At 35.3% G+C, this 26,979-nt stretch overlaps 3 protein-coding genes and 1 long non-coding RNA gene across 5 annotated transcripts; 1 reads left to right on the plus strand and 3 right to left on the minus strand.

The window, feature by feature from the left end:
- Positions 1 to 649: 649 nt before the first annotated feature.
- LOC143914333 (major facilitator superfamily domain-containing protein 6) lies at positions 650 to 8,032 on the plus strand. Its single transcript, XM_077434522.1, has 13 exons — positions 650 to 694; positions 1,658 to 1,817; positions 1,906 to 1,992; positions 2,119 to 2,255; positions 2,335 to 2,480; positions 2,561 to 2,743; positions 2,811 to 3,303; positions 4,793 to 4,983; positions 5,060 to 5,196; positions 6,428 to 6,543; positions 7,239 to 7,357; positions 7,432 to 7,558; positions 7,628 to 8,032. Exons 4-13 carry the CDS (start codon positions 2,195 to 2,197, stop codon positions 7,912 to 7,914), a joined length of 1,860 nt encoding a protein of 619 aa, XP_077290648.1. The 5' UTR covers positions 650 to 694; positions 1,658 to 1,817; positions 1,906 to 1,992; positions 2,119 to 2,194; the 3' UTR covers positions 7,915 to 8,032.
- Positions 8,033 to 10,599: 2,567 nt separating this feature from the next.
- Positions 10,600 to 11,561, minus strand: Polr2H (DNA-directed RNA polymerases I, II, and III subunit Rpb8). Its single transcript, XM_077434523.1, has 4 exons — positions 11,457 to 11,561; positions 11,150 to 11,365; positions 10,954 to 11,076; positions 10,600 to 10,883 (listed from the first exon to the last, which is right to left on the minus strand). Exons 2-4 carry the CDS (start codon positions 11,317 to 11,319, stop codon positions 10,724 to 10,726), a joined length of 453 nt encoding a protein of 150 aa, XP_077290649.1. The 5' UTR covers positions 11,320 to 11,365; positions 11,457 to 11,561; the 3' UTR covers positions 10,600 to 10,723.
- A 3,710-nt stretch (positions 11,562 to 15,271) lies between these two features.
- LOC143914353 (uncharacterized) lies at positions 15,272 to 19,316 on the minus strand. The gene is made up of 3 exons (XM_077434544.1): positions 19,111 to 19,316; positions 18,724 to 18,889; positions 15,272 to 16,055 (listed from the first exon to the last, which is right to left on the minus strand). The coding sequence occupies exons 2-3, from the start codon at positions 18,876 to 18,878 to the stop codon at positions 15,890 to 15,892; spliced, it is 321 nt and encodes a 106-aa protein (XP_077290670.1). The 5' UTR covers positions 18,879 to 18,889; positions 19,111 to 19,316; the 3' UTR covers positions 15,272 to 15,889.
- Positions 19,317 to 21,879: 2,563 nt separating this feature from the next.
- LOC143914445 (uncharacterized) lies at positions 21,880 to 26,634 on the minus strand. 2 transcript variants are annotated; one of them, XR_013260816.1, is made up of 3 exons: positions 26,527 to 26,634; positions 24,339 to 24,461; positions 21,880 to 22,508 (listed from the first exon to the last, which is right to left on the minus strand). It is a non-coding gene; the product is annotated as an uncharacterized LOC143914445 (long non-coding RNA). The 2 variants fall into 2 exon arrangements; XR_013260817.1 differs by lacking the exon at positions 26,527 to 26,634 and adding an exon at positions 26,219 to 26,301 and having other exon boundaries at positions 22,082 to 22,508.
- Positions 26,635 to 26,979: the final 345 nt, after the last annotated feature.

Below are 26,979 nucleotides of genomic sequence, written 5' to 3' on the forward strand. Positions count from 1 at the left end.
GGCGCCCCCTTTTGAGCCCCATGGGGCTGCGCCCCATGAGGCTGGGCCCCCCGGGCCCCCTTCGGGGCCCCACGGGGCTGCGCCCCTTGTGGCGCCCCTGGCGGGACCCCATGAAGCTACTCGCCTTGCGCCCCCGCGGGGGTGAATCCATTGAATCGAAAAAAACAAATCGGCGCCCATGGATCGAAAAAAAAAAAAAAATCGAATCACGTGTTCGATGACGTCACCGATCTACGGACGACGACGATGACCAAGGATACATACAAAGTCTCTTTCCAAATTATAGATTAGATTATATTATTCCATATCAAGAAATGTCAATTTTACTATTAATTTTGGATTAATATTAAATTACGTTTACAATAAATACGACGTAATATATAATTATTTTTTTATATTTCTTAAAATCAGAACCTAATGCCATTGTGGCGCATTAGGTTCTTCCTGTAATGCCACAATGGTCCAAAACTATTAAACTAATAAATAAATAAATAATACATCGTATTTAGGAATATAGTATGTACTTATTGAATAAAATTTGATTTTTTTTTTTTTTTTATCACTAATATCAAACCTTCATTTCATACTGATTGCACGCCACTGCATGACGATAAAGAATATAAATTTACTAATCATATCAGTGTTCAGTACTGTTTTTGAAACGTGAGTGAGATCATCTTATCAACATTTTAAGGTAAAGGATTAAACATCAAAAAATTAAACATCTATGCATAAAAAACGGTTCGATGATGATTGCCCACAAAGCGCTCGCCCAAAGGTCACTAAAATCTCTATCATCTGGCGGTCGAAAAGTCCATCATTCTAACGATAACTATCATACTAACGAGAACTCGAGTGCCAAATATTCCTTATTCGCCATTGTCATGGCAAAAATTGTCTTCTGGGCGATCGCAATGTGCGTATTAATCCAATTACCACAAAATACCACAAATAAATATGTTAGAAATTAGTTTTAGTCCAAAGCTATCATGTTGAAAAATTAGTTTATTCCGAATTATTTTTCTTAAAATCAGTTAGGAAACGTTACAATTGTTAATTTATGTCCAGTTAGATTTTAAAATTAAAAAATTAGAACATTACTGATAACATTGTGCTTCTGTTCATTGATATTTTTTTCGCTTTAAACCAAATAGTTGCGTTGTGAATGCTTATCAAAAACTATAGCATTTCCCCTATAATCAGTGGCGGCTCGTGCATAGGAACTGCGGCGCTGCAGCACCCCCAGAAAAATTACAAAAAAATTGCATTTACAATACTAATTGTATTTAGATATATTCGACAAACTCATTAATAATGATTATGTCAAACACTAATCATTCTTATTTAAATTATATTCACAAGTTTTAAATGTATACAAATGTGCTTTTTTTTGTATTTTTTCTGGGGGTGCTGCAGCGCCGCAGTTCCTATGCACGAGCCGCCACTGCCTATAATACATAATTACAAGGCTTTTTGTTAACTTTAAAATATGGTTCGGTGATTATTCTACAAAAAGCGATCTCGCGCAAGTCACTAAAATCTCGATCATGGAACGTCTGGCACCCAAAAACTCCATCAATCCCACCCATGTGAAATATTGTAATAACGAGAACTCAACTGCTAGATATTCCGTGATCGAGATTTTAGTGACTTTTAGGACCTCGTGACCGGGTCTCCAGCTTTTCTCCCACCAGCTCGTACACCTGGCTGCGATACGACGACGACTACCATAGAACCAGGAGAACCCTAAGATCCTTACGACACGTCGAGGTCAGTCCACGTTTTCCCTTTAGAAGGTGTTCCTGCCATTTCCGCGTGTAAGTGTTCGGCACACTACTAAATCATTTACAATTTATTAAATTAGAGTAAAATATTCTATATTTCTTCACGATAATATTTCTACAGGGCAACACCATCAGTATATGGTCGACGAAACTTGATCTCAGTTTTGACACTTATCGAGAGATGTCATCTCGGCCGGTTATGGCTTGGGTGAATTTTTAATCTATTATTTCAATGAGATGTCCCATTTGAAACAAAAACTTATTTTTATTATTATTTTGAATTTTAAAGACGATTGGTATCATAATTTTATGAAAAGCTTTGAAATTCTTTCAGACCATGTAACCAAACATTGATATTGATTCAGCGATAACATTTATACACGCCCATTGTTTCATATAATCAAAGAAAAATGTTGAAAATAAACAAAGAACTATTGCCAATAAAGGCACACTTCTTTTTATTTTTCGCCGGTTAGTAACGCTTTCATACAAGTTTTACATTAAAACTTGATTATGTATACGGATAAATATAATGACTGAACGATTTCAGCAATGGGTCCACTTTTACCACAAATGCCCGTATACGGAAAGCAACTCGGAATATCACCAGATGTTATGGGTCTCGTCACCGCTGTTCTTCCAATATTATGGGCTCTGGCGAAGCCTGCAATCGGATTCCTAGTCGACTATTTTCATGTATGTTATTTTATTTTCCTGCTGTATATATGCGTCTATTGGTAATTCTATCAATCAATACTAATCATGTGTATTTACAGTCTTATAGAAAGTTCGTTTTCATGTGCTTGGTGTTTTCAATGAGTGCCTCTTACTTTTGCATTTACTTTTTGCCCGAGCCGCAGTACAATAACTATATAAAGTCATCGAATATTACAACATTTCGAGACTTTCCGAATGATCGTCTCACCACTTGGATTTACCTAAAGCCGTGTGATACTGATGTAAGTATTTATTTAGTTTCGGAGAATAGCAATGTTACTTTGATATTAAATTATCTTGCTATTTTAGATTGACACGTCTGGCTGCTCAAACAATTCTGATCTTTACCAAGCGAGCTGTGGATGGATTTGTAAGTCGCAATCGAATACGTCTTCGACTGGCATCGCCGATAGTAACGTTTGGAATTTTTGGATTGAAAGAGAGGATATGGAGACGGGAACGTTGACTGCTTTATATTACGAGACTGAGGCGGAATCTTGCGGCTATTTCAACATGAACGATTATAATGATAGTTTGACCGGAGAAGAAGACGGTGTTAAATGTATTTTTAGGAACAACTGTAGATTTCTGTCGTGTGCCTTCTTTGATGCTAGAATCGAGGATGTTAATTTGACGATGGGACTCGAAGACGATGAATACCTTGATAAATCTCATACCAAGAACGATTATAATTTGTACACGACGATAACATTTTGGGGATTCGTTATATTCATGTGCACCGGTACTGTGGGATACAATGTTGCTAATTGCATTGGAGACGCTGTCTGTTTAGATGTTTTGGGTGAGTATTTTTGAATAAGCGGCCATAATGGGATGGGTTTTTAGTAATTATTTAACCATTTGCACTCTTAAGTTTCGATTTTCTTTGGAAGTGCCTCATATTTTAATGGATTCAATCATTTATAGAATGACTATGATCGTTAATTTTATGGATGCATTTTAAATTGATCACAATAATGGAACTTATGTTGCTTCTTATGTAGGTATATTCGAAAGCATTTCAGGTGGCCCTTCCTTTCAATAAAACGCTACATCTCAATCAGAGCCTTAGGCCGGGCCGCACCGCTCAACTCGCGAACAACTTGGTTGACGCGACGTGTCGTTCTGAAGTTGCAAAATGACCGATCCCATACACATTGTATGGGGTCACATTTCATCGGGCCGCACCCTGCAACATGTCGGTCTCTCGGGTAATAAAGCCTGACGATGGTTGATATCTGTTGAAGCCGTTGGGTCTGGTCGCATGGATTTTATGACCTGAACGACCGACATGCCGGACCCATCAACAAAACTCCATACAAAAAAAACACGTCAACAATCTCGACATGCCTCTATTTTATGAATGATCAATCTATGAGATAATTTCTCAATTAATTGCTCAATATATATATGAGGTAATTGAACTAAAATTTGATTCAGATATCATTTATTGCACGTAATAAGTTTGTTGAATCTATCGAGTACAATAAACATATATATAATTTGAAATAACAATGGAATTTGCCGGAGATCGAGGAAGAAGAGACGAAATACAATTAGTTAGAGAAAATTACAAAAAAAATGTAGTCTACAAATTACATATGTGAATAATGTAAATAACAGTGTCCTTGTGTATTTAACAATAGACAGCGGTTTTGGAGGACTTTCGACACGTGCAACATTTGCATAGAGCTGCTGCAATAAATCTTCTGAACAATGATTTCTAAACAGGTCTTGTACTGTATCGTCTTTACTCATTGTATCATATTGAAATCTCTAATATATATTATTTTAAATGGACAGGGTGTGTGGCTGTGTCATGTAAAATTAACAATTGAAATAATAGAGATGTTGAAAATCCTAATAAATTACAATAGATGCGTTAAATGCGTATTGTACGTATTACGTATTATTTTAGTCTCTATAGTGAAAAAACTAGTACCACGTGCGGTCGTCTCAGGTCGTCCCCGAGTTGAAAGGAAGGCCGCACTCGCAGACTTTCCAGCAACAAAACTCGTCAACAAAGTTGAGCGGTGCGGCCCGGCCCTTAGGGCGCGATCACACAGCGAGGGATGCGGTATGCTGTACGTGGGATATTTTTTTTAGATAGTTTTAAACATACAAAAAAAATATGTCATATACGCGGTATATACATGGGATCGTCTATTCATTGGAGCGGTCTCTTTGAAATTCTATTGAATTGTTTATACTAACTTGGCGGTGATATATACCAATTCGACCCTTCGGACGGAGCTTGACAGTGATCGATAATTTTAATAAAATGATTGTAGGTCCTGAAAATGGCATGAAGTATGGGTTTCAACGTGCTTGGGGCACGGCTGGCTATGGCCTCACTGCTTTGCTTTCGGGTCTCATCGTAGATTACGTGAGCGGTGATCAGCCGCACAAAGATTTCACTCCAGCCTTCATCCTAATGGCAGCTTTCACCTTGGTAGATTTGTACTTCTGTAGGAAGTTAGAGGTGATCTATTCGTATGCATATTTATTATACGTGTGATGAGAACATGTTGTACAGGACGTTGTCGTTTTTATTTTAGTTACCGAGCATGACCCGTCCTGTTGACGCGGGTGGTACCCTGATGAATCTTTTTAAACAACCACCAATTTTTATTTTTGTGATATTTGCCATAGTCGTAGGAATTCTGGACAGCTTTATTATTTATTACATGCTTTGGTATATGTATATCATCATTTATTTTTATTTTCATAGTATGTGTTGTGAAACGATTTTGTATTTATACATATATGAGTAATACAAAGGTGGAGAAGTGATATAACCAAAAAATGCTCAAGATTTAGTTTTTTTTAATCGTTTAAAATTTAAATCTCACAATATTGTAAAATGTGTATTTTATGTAATGATACTTATCCTACAATGATATGCGAGAGGGATGATTAAAAATGAAAGCCTTACTATTACTAGGGTATATTTCATAGGTTGATACAGTCCAGGTTTACACTTCGTTCGTTCAGGAACATACTAGTTTTTTCATACACGAACCAATCTGACCAGTTATAGTGTATACGAAATGTTGAACAAGTTTGTTCATGCATAAACTATTAGGCATAATCGTTTGTCCTATCTTCTATGTATGTATGTATGCTTACCCTGGGTTGCTATATTTTAAAAATGAGCGCAAACAAATTATAGTGTGGGTATCTATTTCTCCATAAAACACAAGTTGAACGATTGCATCATCGCGTTCCTGTACGAGCATGCAGAGTCGACCTTGCCCGAAATATTTTCATTCACACAAGGGCAAAGACACCATCAACTTGCTCCAAATAAAACCTCGAGGCCATAAGAACCCCCGAGAGCATGATCTCATCATACAGCTACGCATCAAACCTAACATAATCTCACCAGCCAAGACCAGGATATAAACTAACGCACCAGCGCCAGACGCCAGATAGCTTCTGAAGTTCAGCCTACCCACTCCTCCGAAGTCGACTGCCCACTCCTCCATACAATAATGTTAAACATAAATAAAGATCCTCTTAAAAACTCAAACTAATTTCCACAGGTTGGGAGACAGTCGAAACCTATATTAGCAATTTAGTAATGTTTTTCCATAGGATTTCCCCTTTAAATACTTATCGGTGAGTATTTGAAGATATGTAGCTTTTGACTGTTGGCATTTAAATTAAAACCAATAGTTTGTATATGAACAAGCTTGTGTGTTCATGAACAAACTGGAGTGAACACTTGGACTGTTACATATTCACTAATAAGCCGAGATTTCTTAAATGTAATTTGTGAGAGTTTTTATATACATACATGTGATATTCTGATAATTATTTTATTTCATTTTTAATTAAATGTATTAAAGGTTACGCCACTATTCCACTGATAGATTCATAATATGTACATTAAAATTATAATTATTTATAATGAATGATTTAAGGTTTATGGAAGATGTGGCGATTCAATCCAACAACCTCGGAAATATCAAGTTCTTGGAGGGTTTGACCATTGCAGTCGAGAGCTTCGGTGGAGAAATATTGTTTTTTGCATACTCGGGTATTGACTGAAACTTTTTATAACAATTAGGGTAAATACTGCAATTATTGGCTCTTTGGATTTCAATGCTAAAAAAATTAGAACGTTCTGAAATTTCTGAGAACAATTTGTGTCCTCAAAGGTTCACTATTAACCCTTTACCCGCGGCAATAAATATAGCAAACAAGCCCTGTACGCGGCACCTTTTTCGCGAATTTAGCAATCGAATTTTCGACCTTAAATATAGATTTTAATATTTACTCAAGTAACCAGATATGTTAATTAACACATAAAGTATTATTTTAAACAATAAAATACATAATATATCTCGTAGTTTTGGATTAATTGTCAAATAATCATTCTTCATAATTGTATGAAGACGTGACGTCACATAAACGAGGTTTCAGTATGGTTCCACAAAAAACTAATTTTTGACTGGTACATATTCATTTTAAGCAAATTGAATAGATAGCATTCAACTCTCAGTAATATATTCAACCAATTTTGAACCTTAAAACAGTTGAAATAGGCGCATATAAGGCTCAAAATCCCGTGCAAAGTTCAGAAATTCTATGGAAGACAGCTGCGCTACAGACTTGTCGCCCAAAGCTTCCATAGAAGACGGCCGCGGGCAAACGGTTAACTATGTAATAGCAGTCAATTCAAGTGGCCAATAACTGTAACGTTTCTCTTACAAATATTAATATTGTTTTCAGGTAAAATATTAAAGTACCTTGGTTTTCAACACACTTTAAGTCTTGGCTTGTTCTGTTATGGTCTGCGATTGTTGTCTATATCGTTAATCACTCAACCTTGGCATTTTGTATTGGTTGAAGTAAGTTTGTTCTACATAATCTACATATGTATATAGAATAATAAAGCAACATTTTAATAATGAACGATTTTTAGATGTTCTTACAAGGACCGACTTATGCTCTTTGCTATGCTACAATCGTCGGATACGCTGCGAGCGTAGCCCCACCAGGCTTGTCTGCGACTCTTCAAGGCATACTCGCTGGAATGGACGATGGCGTCGGTAAGTCTCGTGCTGAATTTCGCGTTCAAATATAATCTATGTCTCGTTATTGATTTTGTCTGTTTGAAGGTTTCTGCATCGGTTCACTTATTGGTGGACTTTTATACAATTCGTTTGGTGGCAAAAAAAGTTTCCTCATAATGAGCTTATTGGCGTTTGCTTTCGCTCTGATTCACGTTATAGTGAGTTTTACCATCGCAGACTACAATAAGAAAGTGGTGAATGTTGGGGACGGACACGTCGTTGAGGAGGAATTGAAAGAGTTGAGGAAGAAGCCCGACTCGTCACCGATCGATACAAATGGTGATGTTAAGTTAAATACGAACGATATGGAGAAAGGCGAGACTGAAGATTAACTCAAAAATGTTTTTACACTGTAAATTATTTAACTTGCCATATTTTTAATGAGACTTAATGGTTGCCTTTTTATTATGAACGTTCCTGTTTAAACGTTAAATCATTTTTTTATACGCATATATTTTATTCTATTTAATATTTACACTTGATTCACATATCATCGGCATACAACAAAAATTGTTAAACTTTCATGTCTTGTGATATTGAGATGTGGTGTCATTTTTCTTATGTTTATTTTATATCAAAATATTGTGTTGAAAAGTGACAAAAAATCTCTATCAGGGGATAAGCCTCGCAAAATGGCAAAGTTTCAAAGCGATCGGAAGAGTTTTAGGTGGTTTGTCCACAACAATCGCAAAGTGAAACTAATATAAACCTTGTAAAATGAATTAATAACAAATAAAGGTGTAATATTATATAAATATAACAATACAATAGTATTTGATATTATAATATGAAAATGGTTGATAAATTATCTCCGACAACAAATCGTTAAACATATTTTACACACAAATTTGTTCAATAGGTTTTTGTTGTATGCCAATGACGTATGTATATTTACATATATTTATTTCTGACAAAAATTGGCAATATTTTTAAGATTGTTAAATTCACATTTATACAGCAATTTATGTATATTTTGATCTCAACGAATCCTTTACGTTTTATTTTATTTATATGGACATATGTTAGTATTGTTTATGAGCTGTTAAATCGTGAAGATTATTTCACCCAAGATTGAATCGGGAACTGAATGTCTTAATTGCGAATTTACCAAAACATTCTGGGTCACACTCATTGGTATTTTACTTATCGGTTATCTTTTTCCAACTAACATATTTTATATTGAGTATAGAGACGTAAGAGAGTATATTGAGACGTTCAGTATAAAGAATTAGTGAATAAATATCTAGAAGTATGTATATATTCATATATATTTCTAGATATTGATTTGATCCCACCATTAACCTTCATTGATGTTTATGTATTTTCCCGAATATATGATGTGTTTTTGTATCGGCTCGTTGAGCCAAGAAATAAAATATTATATCAGAGGTTTTAGCAGTTCATTGACAATACGACAATATTAGGGTGATCAAATTCATATTCATGTACTATTTTCCTTTACAATAGGATAAATAAAGCTAATAGAGTTACAGATTACATTCCGATAAGACTATGTGGTGCAACTTTAGTATGCGGTCTACCTTAGCATGCGATCTACCTTTGAATCGCAGCCGACTATTTTTTATTATTTGTATCGTAGCAACGAAATTTTTATTACAATTTTTGTTTTTTCCTGCCGCCCCATAATTTTGTTGAAGCATTTCTATCAAAATATCGTCAGCAGATACATATCACTTAACCAAATCTTAACTTAACCTAACCTATCCTGACCCTTAAATAAATAGGTGTTGGCTGCTAAGACACGTTTTTTGTTGTGAAAATATTGATGAAATAAAAAAAAGACATCTTAGCAGCCAACACCTATTTATTTAAGGGTCAGGATAGGTTAGGTTAAGTTAAGGTTGGCCCTATTCATTTAAGATTAGGTTGTTAGGGTCGCTATTATTCAGTCTCAGTGTCACACGCGAGAACTGAGACCACATATTAAAGTAAAAACGTGAAGGTAGATCGCATACTAAAGTAGATATATGAAGGTAGACTGCATACTAAAGTAGCACCGACTACAGTAAATAGCTCGAAACTACCGCACGTCTTCTTTCTGTAAAAATTTTCGCAATCCATATCAAAATTAATCCGCATATTCTATTTCTGTCATTCCTCCAAATGGATTCCATTATAGAAAAAATGCGTTCAACAAATGCATTTGCTTATGACAAATTGTACTCGGCACTAACTTTTATTTCTTTACATTTTTTATATAGTAATTATGGTTTCCCACCACGAATGAGAGAATTTGACCATTGACCTGGAGATTTTGTTTGTAAACCCTGAGCCCGGAAATCGATCGCCAAACCCCGAGTATCCAGGTCAAAATGACTGTGTTGGCAACCCTATTCCCACTTGTCTTTCGCCTGTACACCTTTTATTCTCACATTTACTCGTTTTTGTCTGACTGACTGCTAGATAGAATACCATGACAACTGACTCATATACTGGGACGTAGATCTAAAAACCGGGACATGTCCCGGTCTATCAGGACGTATGGCAGCCTTACAATAGACAGTATTTCGATCATACATGTATAGTCTCAATGGTTGATTATGTACAGTGTGGTTTTTTATATAGAGCAGTGATATGCGGTTGTTCTTGTGCAATATTGCTGGACAACCATCTCGTTCTCCGACGAAAGGGTCTCTCAGACTGTATTCGTTGGAGGGGTGGTGGCCCCATGTTGAGGGCTTTAAAGGTCAAATTCTTTGACCTTTAAAGCGGACTTAACAGTCTCAATGGTTGAAATGGCATAACATATTTTTGAAAGTGGAGTTGTATTGATCATTTAAAAATATAAATCACTCTAATATGTACATAAATCCTAATGATAATAAGTTAATTTATTGTCTTCCAAATAGCCAAAAAGGCTAAATATTAAATTAAGATATTATATGTATACTCTGTATTCCTTACATAACCCAAATATTATTTTACTCATTACTGACCATGTGTTTGTACATATGCATGATATTTTTAGTTTAATTACGGAATTAAAAACACAAGTTTAACAACAATTAATCGTATCCTGCTAATTATAGGTACTTATGTTAATTGTTAAATATATTTTAATTTATTAAAAAAATATACATATTTATGACTTATGAGAAAAAATAAACAATTGAAGAAATTTTAAAAAGCTAGTTTTTTCATGAGGAGGTATATGTGTTGGTCCACTTCGAATCCGTGCAGATTATTTCCGTCTCCTTGTAACCTCATGAGGAGCCCTCCGAAGCTTACATATGCGGCTAACCTCGATGACGGCTCCATCGCTGCTTCATCGCCTTCGATTCTACATAATAAACTTGTAATAAATAAATACGTACACAATGTTATATTAAGATTGAAAATTCATCACTGACCGGTATATTTTTCCATACATGACGTATTCAAAACTATCAGCTCTCGAGCCTTCAGTATCGAGGGGATTCCAATCGAGTTCGTCTGGGTACCCGTCTTCCCGCAATGTGGTGGCCAGAACTAATCTGTAACGATTTTTTTTTGTATTTAAATCTGATTTGGGATTTGATTATTGAAAATGGTCTCAGCAAGTCTAACCTGAATTTGTCTCCGAGGTCCATAGGATACAACCATGAGTTGATGTCTAGTATGAGGTCCATTTTGAAAGATTCTGATTCGCAGTGTAATCGACTTACTCTGTCGAATTTCTTTCCTTCAGGATCCATGTCCTTTACATTGAAAATATCTTCGAATAACACGCCAGACATAGTTAAGCAAATTCGATTCGTCCAAATGAGAATGACTTAACCTAACCTAAAAATCATTGAATCAAATACAAAATTAACATTTTGTTATATGTATATAAACTTATTGATTGGGAAGAATTGTTATCTTTTAATGTTACCTTTTAATAACAAAAAACCTGACTAAAAAAGATAGGTTTAATTAGACACCGACAAGCATGAAATCGCGTAGGACGCCGACTGTCAAAACAGGCGAAGCGCAGAGCTGCCACACGCATCATCAATTGCTTGCAAAGTACTGCCAACATCGTAATAGCTCAAGCTACTTTCCATTTTAACCTTCCCTCACCGAAGTGGGATATGCAAGTGCCCCAATTTTTACGTTTTTCGTAATAACTATGTGGGTTTTCAAAGCTATACACCCTATATTTCTTGTATTCCTAGACAGAACTACAAGAAATTTATTTGAATAGATTTTGTAACGAACGGATTTACGCGCGCTTATCTGATCTCGCGATGGTGATGCAGAGGGCGTTTACGTCGTTCTTCTTCCAAGGTGTAGGCGGGGTACATGTGTGTTGACCGTATCCCAGCCTAACGAAACACTGTTGTGCTTGTTTTATAAAGTTTTATTGTTTGCCTATGGTTGTACAAAGGTATTATATTTGGGCAAAAGTATGGCGTTCAGTGGTCTCTGGATATGGTAGAGTGTCGCTGGCTCGGCATTCGTTTATGTTCAGAAGGTCTCTGGATGCGGCAGTGTGTTGTTGGCTCGTCGTTCGGCTATGTTCAGAAGGTCTCTGGATGCGGCAGTTTGTTGCTGGCTCGTTGTTCGGCTATGTTCGGAAGGTCTCTGGATACGGCAGTGTGTTGCTGGCTCGTTCGGCTGGTTGATCTTCCAAGTCCGCGTGGTGTAGTGGTGGCAGGTCAGGAGCTGGATGTTGACTGGTCTGCTGCTGTGTGTCGACGCTTGCTGCTGTGGGTCGACTGGCGTTGTTTGGGTTGTACCTCCTTTTATAGTGTTTCTGGAATCACCTGACCCATGGTGGTGGTTGTTGATGCGTAAGCGAGGAATGCACTTTTGTCGATGGGGTGGACTTTTCTGGAACGATTGGCGCCGTTCCGCTCGATGTAGTTTAATGGCGGCGGCGTGTTTCGACCGTTTTGGTTCCGCTCGCCTGGTAGGGGCGTTCCGCTTGAGTTTAATATAATGGCTGCAGGTGTGTTTCGACTGGTTTTGTTCCGCTCGAGTGTGAAGGGTGGAACATTCTCGAAGGATTTGGCGATTGATTCCAAGAAGTGCACGGGTTGTTTACGTGTGCGAGTTCTGCGCGGAATGTGGTTTGTTGTTGTGGAATATTCTCGAATGTTTCCATGACGATGACGATGACGAGATTACTACAAAGGGTTGGGTTATATGGAAACGTGGATTGACCTTGGGATACAGTTACATATATATAGTCGGGGAGGTTCCTGACTGCAAATCGTCTCGTTGATAACAGCTTCCTCGTGGTAGGGAGCTGGCTCTGCGGTCCTCTGGTCGGTCAGTCCTCTTAGGGCGGAGGTTTCTCCGGAAACAGCGTGAGGAATACAGGGGACGTTGGGCTGGTACTCTTGGGAGGGAGTGATGCTGCACTCGACCTCACAGCGGTTCTTCAGCAATGATGGTGGATCTCTGGGCTTCGTCTCCCCCTGGAGACGTGCACAGGAGAGATCTTTCTTCGTCGGTCGATGGCGGGTGAGAGGCTCGCTCTACATGCGCGCGCGCCTATAGGCAGCGTTAACACTAGAGGTATCTACCGCGGTATTTGATAGATCTATCAAATACCGCGTGTTCGGACGCTATTTCTTGTTTTCCAAGGCCGGATAGATTTATCAAATACCGCGGTATTTGATAGCTCTATCAAATATCGCGGTAGATACCTCTAGTGTTAACGCTGCCATACGGCTTTTCCCTGTGTGGCCACTCGAAATAAAGGGCGAGTGTTGCCCTATGGGACGATGGGGAGAACGTCGCGTTACAATTTTGTATGATTTAGGGCATCAGCACACTTGCCGGATCGTCCGGTGCGGCCCGTAAGCTGCCGGTAGCCGTTCCGGATGATCGCGGCCGCATTGAGGGGGGGAACCGCAATCCGCCTCGATCGTAAACGAGCATGGGACGATTTTTAAAATTTCGTCCCATGCTCGTCTCTTCGCCGTCCTATCACTGTAGCTTTTGTAGGAATATAGCACGACTTGTGCTATTAAGAATCAAAACCAATGATCTCATCATCGATCCTGTACAAACAGGCATAACTCAAGGGCAACGACCCCTTCGACCATTCCAGAAGAAAGAGTTCATCGCTTGATCGTAAAACGAACGAAACCCAACAGTGATGTCATCAGGATACCCTAACACGTGTCTGAAAAGTCATTAGCGCGTGTGGCACATGCCCGCATTCTCAAACGAACGACGTCCTGGCGCTGATAGCTATAAACCACACGTGTACCGAGCACGCGCCTTGAAAATAGGTCAACACGTGTCTCTAGCACACGTGTCCTGGAACAACACCAGAGTAAACCTCTAGAGTTCAACCAGCTCACTTCTCCGAAGCCCAACCTCTTCGTACATACAATAACCATTGTAACAATTGATCAAAAATAAACGATCCTCTTTCAAACTTAACTGAGTTTCCATAGGCCGGGAAACGGTCGAAACTTTTAACCCGTCCTATACTTTTGTCTTTCAAGTCCCAAAGGCATACTCTACTTTGGACTTCAAAAATGACCGGTGTCGAAAATCGTGTAGTACTCAAGCTATACACGAATGCGCGCGCTGATGACCGACTGACAACCGCATGCGGAATTGAAACATCCGCAGAGGCCTGCGGTTCGCACGACGGACTTGCGGGCGGTCCGCATGGTGTGGTGGCTATCGCTCATTTGTATAAAAACGGACGTACTGGCGTACGCAACGGGAGAACCGCACCGGACGGTCCGGTAAGTGTGCTGAGGCCCTTAGAAAAGGGGTACATCGTAAAAAAATACATTTATACATTTCTAAGTTCCAAAGTATGATTTAAAGGCGGTAGTGATAAGTCATGTTTTTGACTGTTCGCTTGCATATTCTTGTTGGTCGATGAATCAATGCGAGAGAAAGAGACAGCTATATTTTCGTAAGCTATTGTTTTCGTCGCTTTTGGCGCGTGGTTACTGAGCCATGCAGTCGCCTGTTAGCCTTACCTATGTGCGTTTGCGCGTTGATACTTTAATACAAAAATAGTCAAAAACATGCTATAGGACTAAAACTTTTTTATGTTGATATATGAAATGATTAATAAGGCATATATTGAACCCATTTGTATTGAGAAAAGCTATATTTTGATTTAAAAATTCCGCAGTCTTACTCGACCCCGGTTCGGGACATTCGTTCGATCTCAACGCTCCGTCCTTCAAGGGTTAAAAGGCAATAAATTTAAATGGCCAGTATTTTAATCAATTTGGGTAAGTTTATACTTGCCATTTAACATTAATACTGAACGATGGATACTGACCGTTTAATATAAACACTGAACTTTAATATTTAAATACTGACAAAAATAAACAATTACCAGTGAAATACAAGCCTTTTTAAATTGTGAAAGGATAGAGGAAATAAGATTATGGAAATTCATTGTTGAATATAAATTAATGTCTTCATTAACGAATAAAATACAGATACCGAATAGTACTGTATTTTATTAATTTTTATACATAAAATTCCATGAAATTTATTGTTTAAAAATAAGGGGGGGGGTGGGACGTTGAATACAATCTGCCCAAGGGCGCTATATACCCTCGAACCTGGCCTGCGTTTTATACATATATGTATATTGTAGAAACTAATATAAATTATCAATGTTGATAACACGGTGTACAAGTATACCGATAAATTAATTTTGTATACCGCTCTTTATTTCAGTATGTATTTTTGTTAAAAATAATAAAATAAAATAAAAGAAGCATTCGCTTTATCGTATTTATTAAAAAAAAACAAATACATTATATATATAAGCAAAATTAATCACAATTTCTATGATATAAAACTAATTTTCTAATAATTTCAAATATTGCATTACATATTAAAAAGTACAACGAGCGAAATGGAATAAAATATGCTGTAGCACCTTTTTCAAAAATATTGTATATATATATATATTTATTTGTATTACATACTACATGAGTATTATAAGCGTTAAGATAGTTGCCGTGTAAAAATTTGTACGTGTGTATTGCCTTTTTATAGATTACAATAACCTACTCTAAATTTCAACATTGCTATATATTGTAGATAGCATCTGTGAATGAATTAAAAAAAATGTGGGAAATTTTCACCTACTTAAAAGTTGAAACCTTATGATAACAATACACCAAAATACAACAAAACAATAGATTCATCGATGAAAAATTCCTTTTGAAAGCGTGCTCACGATTCTCTACCTATACCTAATTTTGAAAACATTATAAATCGGCTTAATTTTATAAGTACAAATTTTTTAAATTAATTAAATCTTCAACTTCAGTCTTTGTTATATTATTAATGTCGATATAAGTATTGATTGCTCTTCAGATACTAAGCGATGAATTCTCTGCACAGAGGACAGGTACTAGTGTACTCCTTTAGTGCCTCGTAGCACTTATTATGCAGGAAATGACCGCATCGCAATTCTTTCACTTGATTTTTTGAATTGAAACTATTCATACATACGCTGCAATCATCGTCCGCTTTAAATTCGGGCCTGAAAACAAATAAGATTTCGATTAATCAATATATTATGTTAGAGCGACATTGCATGTATAATATATGAAATAAAGTAAAACGGTTTTTATATATTTAGCACTTTTGCCAATTATTTCTTATATATATGAGAATTACATACAGTATTTAACGCTTTAAAGCTCTACAAACACAGGGAGTGCCAGAACTCTATGTGAGGCTATTAACTGCAATATATAAGAACGCCACAGCTTTGGTTAAACTTTTTTCAGATATAGATTTAGTATAGGAAAAGGAGTAAGGCAAGGAGACACCATCTCTCCTAAACTATTCAAAGGGCGTTTGCAGGAACCTGGAATGGGAAACAGCAGGAGTAAGCATCAACGGTCGCTTCTTGAGTCATCTTCCGTTCGCAGACGATATAGTTTTAATAGCTCGCGATCCAGCTGACCTACTTAACGGACTGACACAGCTGGACAAGGAAAGTATGATTTAAAATTAGACCAAACTAATGTTCATTAGTTATTTCATGCCTGATAGCATTTCATTAGACGATAAAATAGTAGAAGTAGTAAATAATTATTTATATTTAGGTCAAATAATAGACATGTCCGGTAGTAAAGAAGAAGAAATAAAGAAACGTATTAAATTAGGATGGAGTGCATTTGAACGAATGAATGCTGTTTTAAAATCAAAAAATGTCACGCCGCCTGAAGAAAAAGATCTTCGATCAATGCGTTTTGCCAGTGATGACGTATGGATGTGAAACTTGGACATTGAACGCCAAGATGCTACACAAAGTCCAATTCATTCAAAGAAGTCTGGAACGCTGTATGCTCGCCATAACAAGGAAAGAAAGGAAGCAGAATACATGAGTGAGAAGTATGACAAGGGTAGTGGACAAAGTGGATAGAGTAAAGAGATTGAAATCGACCGAGCTAGCCAGCAGCATAGCTCGGTCGTTAAAGCTTCTGCTTAGCGTCGAGAGGCGCCGGGTTCGATCCCATGAGCTGACCTTGATTGAAAAGAATTATTTAAGAGTATATCTGTAGTGCTGCTGGTCAGACCTGGATATTTGTGACTCCAGGACGATCGTTTCCTATCAGAGTTTGCCAATTTTCTCTGATTTCATTGATGAAACGGTTCCCGGTAAAATTGGCTAAATATCGTACCTACCTACCATGTCACCACTATTTGAGATTGATTAATCTATATATATATATATATATATATATATATATATATATATATATATATATATATATATATATATATATATATATATATATATATATAAATGAATGTCTGTGTGTGTGTGTGTGTGTGTGTGTCTCGAATAGGCTGTTAAACGGGAATGAGTGTCATTGCAACGCAATCATTTCAAATGTGTTCGCTACCTGCGTTGTTCCGAAAAATGGGAACAGGAACGAGAACGGGAATTGCATGCGTTCAGCTAGTGTACAATAAAATTTATGTACAATTCATAGATGTCTCGTTAATTTGCGAGTTTTTCAGTGTCTCGTAATTCAGCGACTTGTTTAATAAAAAAAAAATAAAACTGCAATGTTTGTAATTGGCCAGGAAGGCGCATTGGGGTGACCTGTAAGGCCTTCCTGGTTTATATGTAAAAAATAAATAAATAAAAAAATAAAATGGCCACGTTGCTAGAAGAATGGACAAAAGGACGATCGGAAAAATGCACTCTAGATAGTTGCACTCTCGAGACATACAAACTATCAAATATGCCCAAGGAGAACTAACCAACGCAATAGAATTCCACAAAAAAGCCTCAAGGTGGTATTTATATGTTGTCCGAGAGGGCAAACCCTTTTTTGTGGAATTCTATTGCGTTTGCTTTTTGAGCGCTTTTGAAAATTAGGACTTCTCAAAACTGCACCACTATTCAATGCAATTTAGTGCATTTTTCCAGGAACCAGACAAAAGAAGTGTTGGAATAGTACCCGAGAGAATGCAAAAGGGTAAAAGGAAGAGCGCAGGGAAGATGGGTAGACGAAATTGTGAGCAAAACAGAGACGAGTGGAAACGTGTTGAAGAGGCCATCATTCAGCTATTGTGGATGTAGATGATGATTTTGATATGAGGATTACATTTATTTACCGTTATTCATTTCGGTTGGTGAAATTACGAATACACATTTACCTGGATGTGATCTTACCATAGAAGTAGAATGCATAGAATGGTCATCGTTAACAATAGTATCGTCTAAAAGCGAGCCATCGAAGAGAGAGACGGAAAGTCAGAAGAGAGACAAGAGAGAGAGAGAGACGAAATTTAGCAAACAATGAACAAACTCTGCCGCTCAGAGTTTTTGTAGCAACATTTTTAGAGGCTGAGAGCGATTCTATGCATTCTACTTCTATGGATCTTACACACATTGGGACAAAATTGAGAAAAACCAATTTTTAAAATCGGCTATTACAAATTTATTTTTAAACCTATATATAATCTCACAGATCAACCTTTACACTGAATGACTAGAATATTCGATTCATTAAGAAAAAAAATTGATAAACAACATTTGAATTGCATGTTAAAAATTCAAGCATTCGGGTCAAAACTTGCTATCAGTAAAATATGATGAAATTGAATAAAATTTACAGACCTTATCTGCCTAGCACCACTTTTAATTTGTACAAACATGACATTATTACGAGCAATTAAAATATTACCTTCTTTTTTGAGGTGCTTTACGTCGAATTACATTACTTCGTGGTTCTTCGTATTGTTGAGCTGTAGGACTATTGAACAGGTTAGTGAAAAAATACAGTGTGACGCCAATCGTCACACCGAGGAGTACAGTGGTGATTGCTGCCGGCAAAACCATCTTGTTCAGCCCTGAAGCAACAAGTATAAAATTATTTCGTGGCAATACATAATAACTACCCTACTATGACCATATTAATATACATGTGTAAAAAAGTATCACTCTAAAATGGTGCTATGAAAAATAGAAGGGGATGTGCGTATAGTGGATTGGAATTATAAATAGTATTCATACTAAATGAAACGGTCTATAATATATATGTATGTATGTATGTATAAACGTCATTGGTTACCTTTGAAGGAAATTGAATATGGTTTAGTTGAAATTTAATTCTCGGTGCTACGAACTGTGCTGTGAGAAACTTTAAATGTTTTTTATGAAAGCTATTATATAACCAATCAAAATCTAAATGTACAAAAATATTTTCGTGCGATTTCTTGAGCGATGCGCAGCATAAACGTCAAACGGCTGGGATGATTCAACCGTAAGACTTCACTTAACGGCCATTGATTACTATGCAAAATTGTCATTTTATATTTTGCTTTTTTTTCTAAATAGAGCTGTGATGTGTGGACAACAGTCTCTTTCTCCGATAAAATGGTCATTCAGACTGTATTTGTTGAGGTTTTTATATATTGATTTCATTGGTCTTTGAAACGGCCTTATAATAATTTAGAAAATAAGTATTTAAAAAAATCACAGCTGTCATCCATTAGGATTAAAATAATGCAATGACGGTAAATTTATATACCGGTATCAATTAGTAGAGATCAGGAACATCACTTAGTATGGGAAACACTAGTCGTTGGCCATTCGGATCTTAAAAATTGGGGCTCCAGGTTGTTAAAAAAGCATGACTCCAACATCATCATTTCATTTAATCGGTCTGATTAATGATTCAATTTTTTAAATGTAAAATATATATTTTTTTCCATTTTTGTTCCTATATGTGTACAACCATTTCAATGCAGCGATGGATCCAGACATTTTTCAAAGGGCACAAATGAACTTATAAACATAACACAAACTTTATATATCCTTTTCAATATTTTTGATGTTTATAAACTAATTACATACAATGATATTGTAAGGCCGGATCGGTCCTGTGATTTAGGACCGATTCCTTTCCCAGTCGTCACATTAAATAGTTGTGCATTATTTTACCCCCATAATATTATACATATTAATATGTACAATAAATATAGAACGTATGGAAATTTGATTATCTAGGTATAGAAGTTGACACCTTTCAAATAAAGTCCATTTCCATTTCCTAGTTGCTACCTACTATAACGTTTTTTTTTAAGCTTTTTTTTTATAAAATCAGCCTCATTTTTGAGATCCTTAAGTTTAAATTTCAATATAAATTTTCTTTTTTCATTTACATATGTAAATATGTAGGGGCTCTTTCGAAAATCCTCATAGGAATAAATTGTAAGCTGAAAGATAATACACGAGGGAGGGATTTTCCCTGCAGCCCCCCCCCCTGTGTTTCCAGGCACATACAAATATATATATATATATATATATATATATATATATATATATATATATATATATATATATATATCCATGTGTATGTAAATACAGTCGCAATTTCACCGACCAATGCGACGAATGGGCTAATTTTCTAATATCTCTGGCGCACTAAGAGAGATGTCCATATTAAAGAGTAAGTTCATGTAAATAATTTAAGTTTTTTTCTTAAAATATTTGTATTTTTATTTATGAATACATACATGATATTGAGGATTTTTAAAATACCAGCCTTCTTATCAGTTTGGCGCAAATATGAGAAAAATACGAAGATAGAAACACTGTGTCTCAGATATGCATCCATTGTTTATTGGTGAGTAACTCTCGCAGCAATTCAATATTTACATTATTAAGTAAACTAATAAAAATAAATCAATGCGATATCGGATTTGGAGTCGTTCCATTTTTAATGACTGTCTCTGGCCAAAAAGTCACGACCCCAGAACCCTGAAAATAATACACTAATGCCAATTGAAAATACATATTGCTATTGGTTAGTTATAAATAGGAGCGGAGTTGCAGTTGCTCGATTTATAAATTTTATTTTATTTTATCGAACATGAACACTCTCCTTTGAGGATCACAACAAAGCGATGAGTGCACTTAAACAGATACAATACAATCAATATATGTACATAAGCATTTTATACAATGCGAATTCATAAAAACATCCACAGTGACATCTATAGAGAAATTTTTGCAGCATTTTATAATCAAACTGGCGAACCTCAAGACGCTGAATAACTAAAGATTGACAAGAAGGATAGGAAAGGAGATGCCAATTTTTACAGTAATCGTTTCAATGAAAATCAGAAAAATCGGCAAACTCTGACAAGAAACGATCAGCCTGGAGTCACAAACCAAGGTCTGGCCATCAGCGGGACTCTAGTGGAACTTGAACCCGTGACCACTCTGCTCAAAAGCATAATATGCTAACCGCTAGTCCACGTCACTGGTTCTGGACAAATAATTACTCCAGAACCCTGAAAATAATACACTCATGCCAATTGAAAATACAAACATACATATTGCTATTGGTTAGTTATAATTTTATAAATAGGAGCATCATTGAGGTCACAAAAGATGAAATTAAAGTCATCAATTGAAAATTTACGCGCTTCAGTCAAATTCTCGCGATTGTTAAATGATTAATTTTGGGACCATTGTTATGTGAATTATGTCATTACATAAAAACGGTTACAGTTTACGGTAAACGGACTACTAGTCATATGTGAACCGGTCACAGGACAACCAGTCGCTCTAGATCGGTCACACGTGATCACCCGTCACACTAAAACTGGTCACACCCGAAAATTGGTCACGAAAAACTGGTCACACCCAAAAATTCGACCAATTTTTAATTTTAGGGTGTGACCAGTTTTAGTGTGACCGATCTAGAGCGACCGGTTGTCCTGTGACCGGTTCACATTTGACTAGTAATCACCGAACCACAGTTTACATACTTGAATAAGGATTGGCGTCGTTCGTTTTAGTGTGAATATGAAGAAAAAAAAGTCTGAAAAATTTTTTAAAATGATTTTATTTTCTATAAAAATTAAATCTCAATAGATTATAAAAAATAGTATTCAAAATATTTGTTATTAAAAATATTTTTTTTTTAGATTAATAATGATTTTATACTGTGCAAATTTAAATCTCTTAAAATCAGTTCTTGAATACAAAAAATATCACATATTTTTTTTTAAAATTAAATACACTTTTTTTTTAATTCATACATTATTAATTAATTAATTAATTTTTCAATTTCATATATTTTTACATATCACACAAGATTTTTTATAAACATAATATTTTTCCATAAAAATATCCATTTAAGCCGATCAAACTATGTATGTGTGTATGTACTTTTTCTTGGACTTGGGAACAGCATTTTATTTCAAAGTAAAAATCAAAACTTGAAATCATGCAGTATAAAATCAACAAAGGATATCATGAACGTAGTTTCTCGTGAGCCTGTAGTAAATATAGTCATCATTATCCATCATACAATAAACATTACATTTTCATCGACAAAGTCGACAAAATCTATAAGTATTTACGCAATTATTGTGGACCCAATGATCGCAATTTAAACGTTGCCTATTTACAGTTAAAGTTTTCAGGCAATAAGCACATTGTTCTTCACTTCTGTGTCTGAAAATACATAAGTACATAGATTATTTTTCCGCTTTATCAAAACATATATGTATGTATTTATTTGCTTTTCTAAAACATAAAATTAGCTCAGAGTACTTTTAATCATTAATTAATGGTTGATCTTTACGCAACTAATCATTCAACTTCAAGAGTATTGCATTTACTGTGATTCTATAGACGATTTTATGTAACTAAATAGAATATTTTTTGGAAAGTGTTCACAATTTCGTTCCAGAGTAAATGGGAAGAATATTGAAATGGGTTTGAAAGTTCACTAGCTTGATAAATAAATTGACTTATTTAATTTTATATTTTTCTCACATGATGCCATTACGGTTTGCCCCTGAGCGACACCTAACACCTATATTATTAAGCTTGCACATACATATATAAATCATATTCAAATAGTGGTGACATAGCGGGTAGGATGTTTTGCCAATTTGATGAGGAACTGTTTCAACAATGAAATTAGATGAATTGGCAAACTCTGATAGTTAAGGATCTACATAGTTACAAATATCCAAGTCTGACCAGCAGCACTACAGAAATACTTCCGAATAAATTCTTTTCAATCGAAGTTAGCCCAGGGCTTGAACCTGGGAACCTCTTGGTGGTTAGCATTAACGATGGCTAACATGACTTACATCAGTGTTCGCCAAGTGAGCTGTCTTCGGGCGTGAACCTTTTTTTTCGATTAATGGAGGACGAATACCAGTCAAGAAACTGGTATTGTTCTCGGATATTTTGAAAATAAATAACTGCAATGAATACTATGCCCGTAAATTTAGACTATTTTTGTTAACTACTAAATACTTTTTTCTCTAAGCAAGACATTATTTAGCTGCCAGCAGGGATGTTCATATTATTTAAAAATAATACTCTCAAAGACAACCGAATGGTTCAAATCAGGAAATAATGTTTATTACGGACAGACAGACCGATATCGTTAACCGTTTGCCCGCGGCCGTCTTCTATGGAAGCTTTAGGCGACAAGTCTGTAGCGCGGCTGTCTTCCATAGAATTTCTGAACTTTGCACGGGATTTTGAGCCTTATATGCGCCTATTTCAACTGTTTTAAGGTTCAAAATTGGTTGAATATATTACTGAGAGTTGAATGCCATCTATTCAATTTGCTTAAAATGAATATATACCAGTCAAAATTAGTTTTTTATGGAACCATACTGAAACCTCGTCTATGTGACGTCACGTCTGTTGAACAATGGCGACGATACGTCTCAATTGTATGAAGAATGATTATTTGACAGTTAAGCCAAAACTACGAGATGTATTATGTATTTTATTGTTTAAAATAATACTTTGTGTTAATTAACATACAATCTGGTTACTTGAGTAAATATTAAAATCTGTATTTAAGGTCGAAAACTCGATTACCAAATTCGCGAAAAAGGTGTCGCATACAGGGCTTGTTCGCTATATTTATTGCCGCGGGCAAAGGGTTAAATATAAGTGCAAGTCTAAATACAAAAGTGAGTATAAACCTTCCCGACAAAGAGAAAAATGAAACTATGGATTTTATCTAAAATAATTAACATGAAAATATTTACATTGTTATTGATTTATTTTATTACAATACATAGTACTTGTTTATTTTTTTTATTCTGATTTATTTAACTAAAATACATAATATATTTTATATTGAAAACCACTTCAACTGCATCTATGGAAAAAAAGCGACCAATAAGATAAGACTAGAAAAATATCCAAAATATTGAAAAAGCCAAAATGCAGCTCGCTTGGTGAACACTGACTTACATCTTTAAAAGGATACATACAAATAATATAATATATATGTATATTTATACGTACCCAGCGCTGCCATACTCGTGATAGGCTTGGCTTCTAAATGCAGCATACACTGAATGCACACTAAATGCTAAAATTCCTAAAATAATACCACCTATTGTGACTAAAATGCCGTTCGCCATTTTTCTGAAAACAAAATGAATCAAATTGATAAGAATAATTATATTAGAGTCTAAAAATAAACGCTTCTCACTCTAATTATAATCAGGAACAAACTCGACAAGTGATCCAATCCACGCGAGTAACTTTACAAGTGTTACTTATGCAATACAATAGGAAACTTTTTATAATGCAATTTTAGAAAAAAATTCAGTCTACGGTTTAGTTAGATTACTATCAGATAGTATACTAAATTTGGTGGTGCATTAACATTATTATTTTCAAACAACCGTTGTTATTATCACAGTGTGAAGATAATTACATTGACGGTATTTCTTTGGAGAAAATAAAGGACACAAAGAATCGTTTATTAACTAAAAAAAATGCTTTATAAGTTTATAACATGTATTATGAAATTTTATTAACCGTCTTCTATGGAAGCTTTGAGTGACAAGTCTGTAGCATGGCTGTCTTCCATAGAATTTCTGAACTTTGCACGGGATTTTGAGCCTTATATGCGCCTATTTCAACTGTTTTAAAGTTCAAAATTGGTTGAATATATTACTGAGAGTTGAATGCCATCTATTCAATTTGCTTAAAATGAATATATACCAGTCAAAATTAGTTTTATGTGAAACCATACTGAAACCTCGTCTATGTGACGTCACGTCTTCATACAATTATGAAGAATGATTATTTGGCAATTAATCCAAAATTACGAGATGTATTATGTATTTTATAGTTTAAAATGATACTTTATGTGTTAATTAACATATCTGGTTACTTGAGTAAATATTAAAATCTGTATTTAAGGTCGAAAACTCGATTGCCAAATTCGCGAAAAATGTGCCGCATACAGGGCTTGTTCTCTATATTTATTGCCGCGGGCAAAGGGTTAAGAATTGTAAATAGGTCTTTTTCCTATTATGCTTAGAATAATATAATACTATGATTACTAACAAAATTAAATTCAAATTGTAAAATAGAAAATGATCAGTAGATCAGTAGCTATTAAAATAGATATAACATGTATTGTGAACATAAATAATTTAGTAATAATAAAAAGCATTTAAAAATCAAATAAAATATTAGCACACAAAATTTCGAATTTTAAACAATTATTATTATTGACATTTAAAAGACATTAGCTGCTAGAATTAGTATGTTTACATAAAAAAAAATTGATAAAGAAAATCAATCTTTTATTAACAATTAAAGCGATAAAGTGAAATATTAGAGAAATAAGCTCAAAAAAATAAATTTTCGACTTAAAATTCGCTAGATAAGTATTTTAAAGCATTAAAAAGTCACAATCCATATCAAAAACAGCAGACTATTGATTTCAATGCTCACTCTTAGCATAGCAATAGTGAATTTTGAGTTAATGACTGTAAAAATTGCTCATATTTCATAAAAATAATTGTCATATTCGAATTTAGTGGGCCATATTTAGTATTGATTAGTATTTTTTTTGTTGCTCAGTGTAATCGATACAGTTTTGATAAAACTTATGAATTGCATCTTTAAATATTCCAGTATTCGCAGTAAATAAAGAACAAAAGGTCAATTTTAGAATATAAATAAATCTAAAGGACAGAGCAGTGAAATAAAGAACATATGGTCAATGTTACAATTACACATTGAGCAAAAATTATTCAAGGTTAAAATGCCACTTGAGCAAGTTTGTAAAACCTCACAAATGATCACAAGTAAGTGAAAGTATTCAATTGATATACTTCATAATATATACATATATAAATATAATAAAAGTCGATTGGTGTTACTTTCATGAGGCGAAAAAACTTTTAAGCAGCTGACAAACAACACACATCTGAACATGTCAGATATTGAAGTTCGATTGTGAAGTAAGAATGACTTTTCGATCCGATGGGTGTTGAGATAGGTGATTAAATATTTACAATGTTATCGAAAATATGTCATTGTCGGAAAGGGAAGTCCCCGTGCCAAAATAGTCTGGTCAATGTTTACGTACGCGAATACGTCAACAGTGTGTAATATCTATGGGTCGGTCTTTAATGAAACGATTCAAGTATCCATTATCCATTTGCAATGACGTTTGTTTGAAGTTTACCTTTCACTCCGCAAGGACACGCCGATAACCAAGTATTAAAAACTCGCGAGAACTTGTTCCGCAAGAGAGAAATGCTATTGCCAAATTGGCTCGACCATTAACTTTGGAACTAAATATCACGCTTTTTGTACATGTCGTGCGGGTTGTGAACTTGTTTATAAAAAGCCTGTAATTAGCGAAATAAACCTTGTAAAATTGAGCGAACTAAGTTTGAACCATTGAATTCGAATATGATAATGGTTTTTGTTGGTTCACTCTCGTTTATGAGATATTGAATTTATTTTTTTATAAACATACCTCTTCTATAATCGAATATATAATTTGGAAAGAGACTTTTTATGTATGTATCCTTCGTTCGTCGTTCCTCGTCCGTAGATCGGTGATGTCATCGAACACGTGATTCGATTTTTTTTTTTTTCGATCCATAGGCGCCGATTTGTTTTTTTCGATTCA

The sequence above is a fragment of the Arctopsyche grandis genome, chromosome 7 (assembly GCF_051622035.1).
Source record: "Arctopsyche grandis isolate Sample6627 chromosome 7, ASM5162203v2, whole genome shotgun sequence".
NCBI classification, from domain to species: domain Eukaryota; kingdom Metazoa; phylum Arthropoda; class Insecta; order Trichoptera; family Hydropsychidae; genus Arctopsyche; species Arctopsyche grandis.

What these genes read in the sequence shown, in the direction of transcription:
- LOC143914333 (XM_077434522.1), top strand. Translation starts at nt 2,195, where the DNA reads ATGTTGAAAATAAACAAAGAACTATTGCCAATAAAGGCACACTTCTTT. An exon ending in TCCTAGTCGACTATTTTCAT is followed by an intron (nt 2,481 to 2,560) that starts GTATGTTATTTT and finishes GTGTATTTACAG; the next exon opens with TCTTATAGAAAGTTCGTTTT. An exon ending in TAAAGCCGTGTGATACTGAT is followed by an intron (nt 2,744 to 2,810) that starts GTAAGTATTTAT and finishes TTGCTATTTTAG; the next exon opens with ATTGACACGTCTGGCTGCTC.
- Polr2H (XM_077434523.1), bottom strand. Translation starts at nt 11,319, where the DNA reads ATGTCTGGCGTGTTATTCGAAGATATTTTCAATGTAAAGGACATGGAT. An exon ending in GACCTCGGAGACAAATTCAG is followed by an intron (nt 11,077 to 11,149) that starts GTTAGACTTGCT and finishes AAATCGTTACAG; the next exon opens with ATTAGTTCTGGCCACCACAT. An exon ending in ATGTATGGAAAAATATACCG is followed by an intron (nt 10,884 to 10,953) that starts GTCAGTGATGAA and finishes TTTATTATGTAG; the next exon opens with AATCGAAGGCGATGAAGCAG.
- LOC143914353 (XM_077434544.1), bottom strand. Translation starts at nt 18,878, where the DNA reads ATGGTTTTGCCGGCAGCAATCACCACTGTACTCCTCGGTGTGACGATT. An exon ending in AAAGCACCTCAAAAAAGAAG is followed by an intron (nt 16,056 to 18,723) that starts GTAATATTTTAA and finishes ATTTGTTTTCAG; the next exon opens with GCCCGAATTTAAAGCGGACG.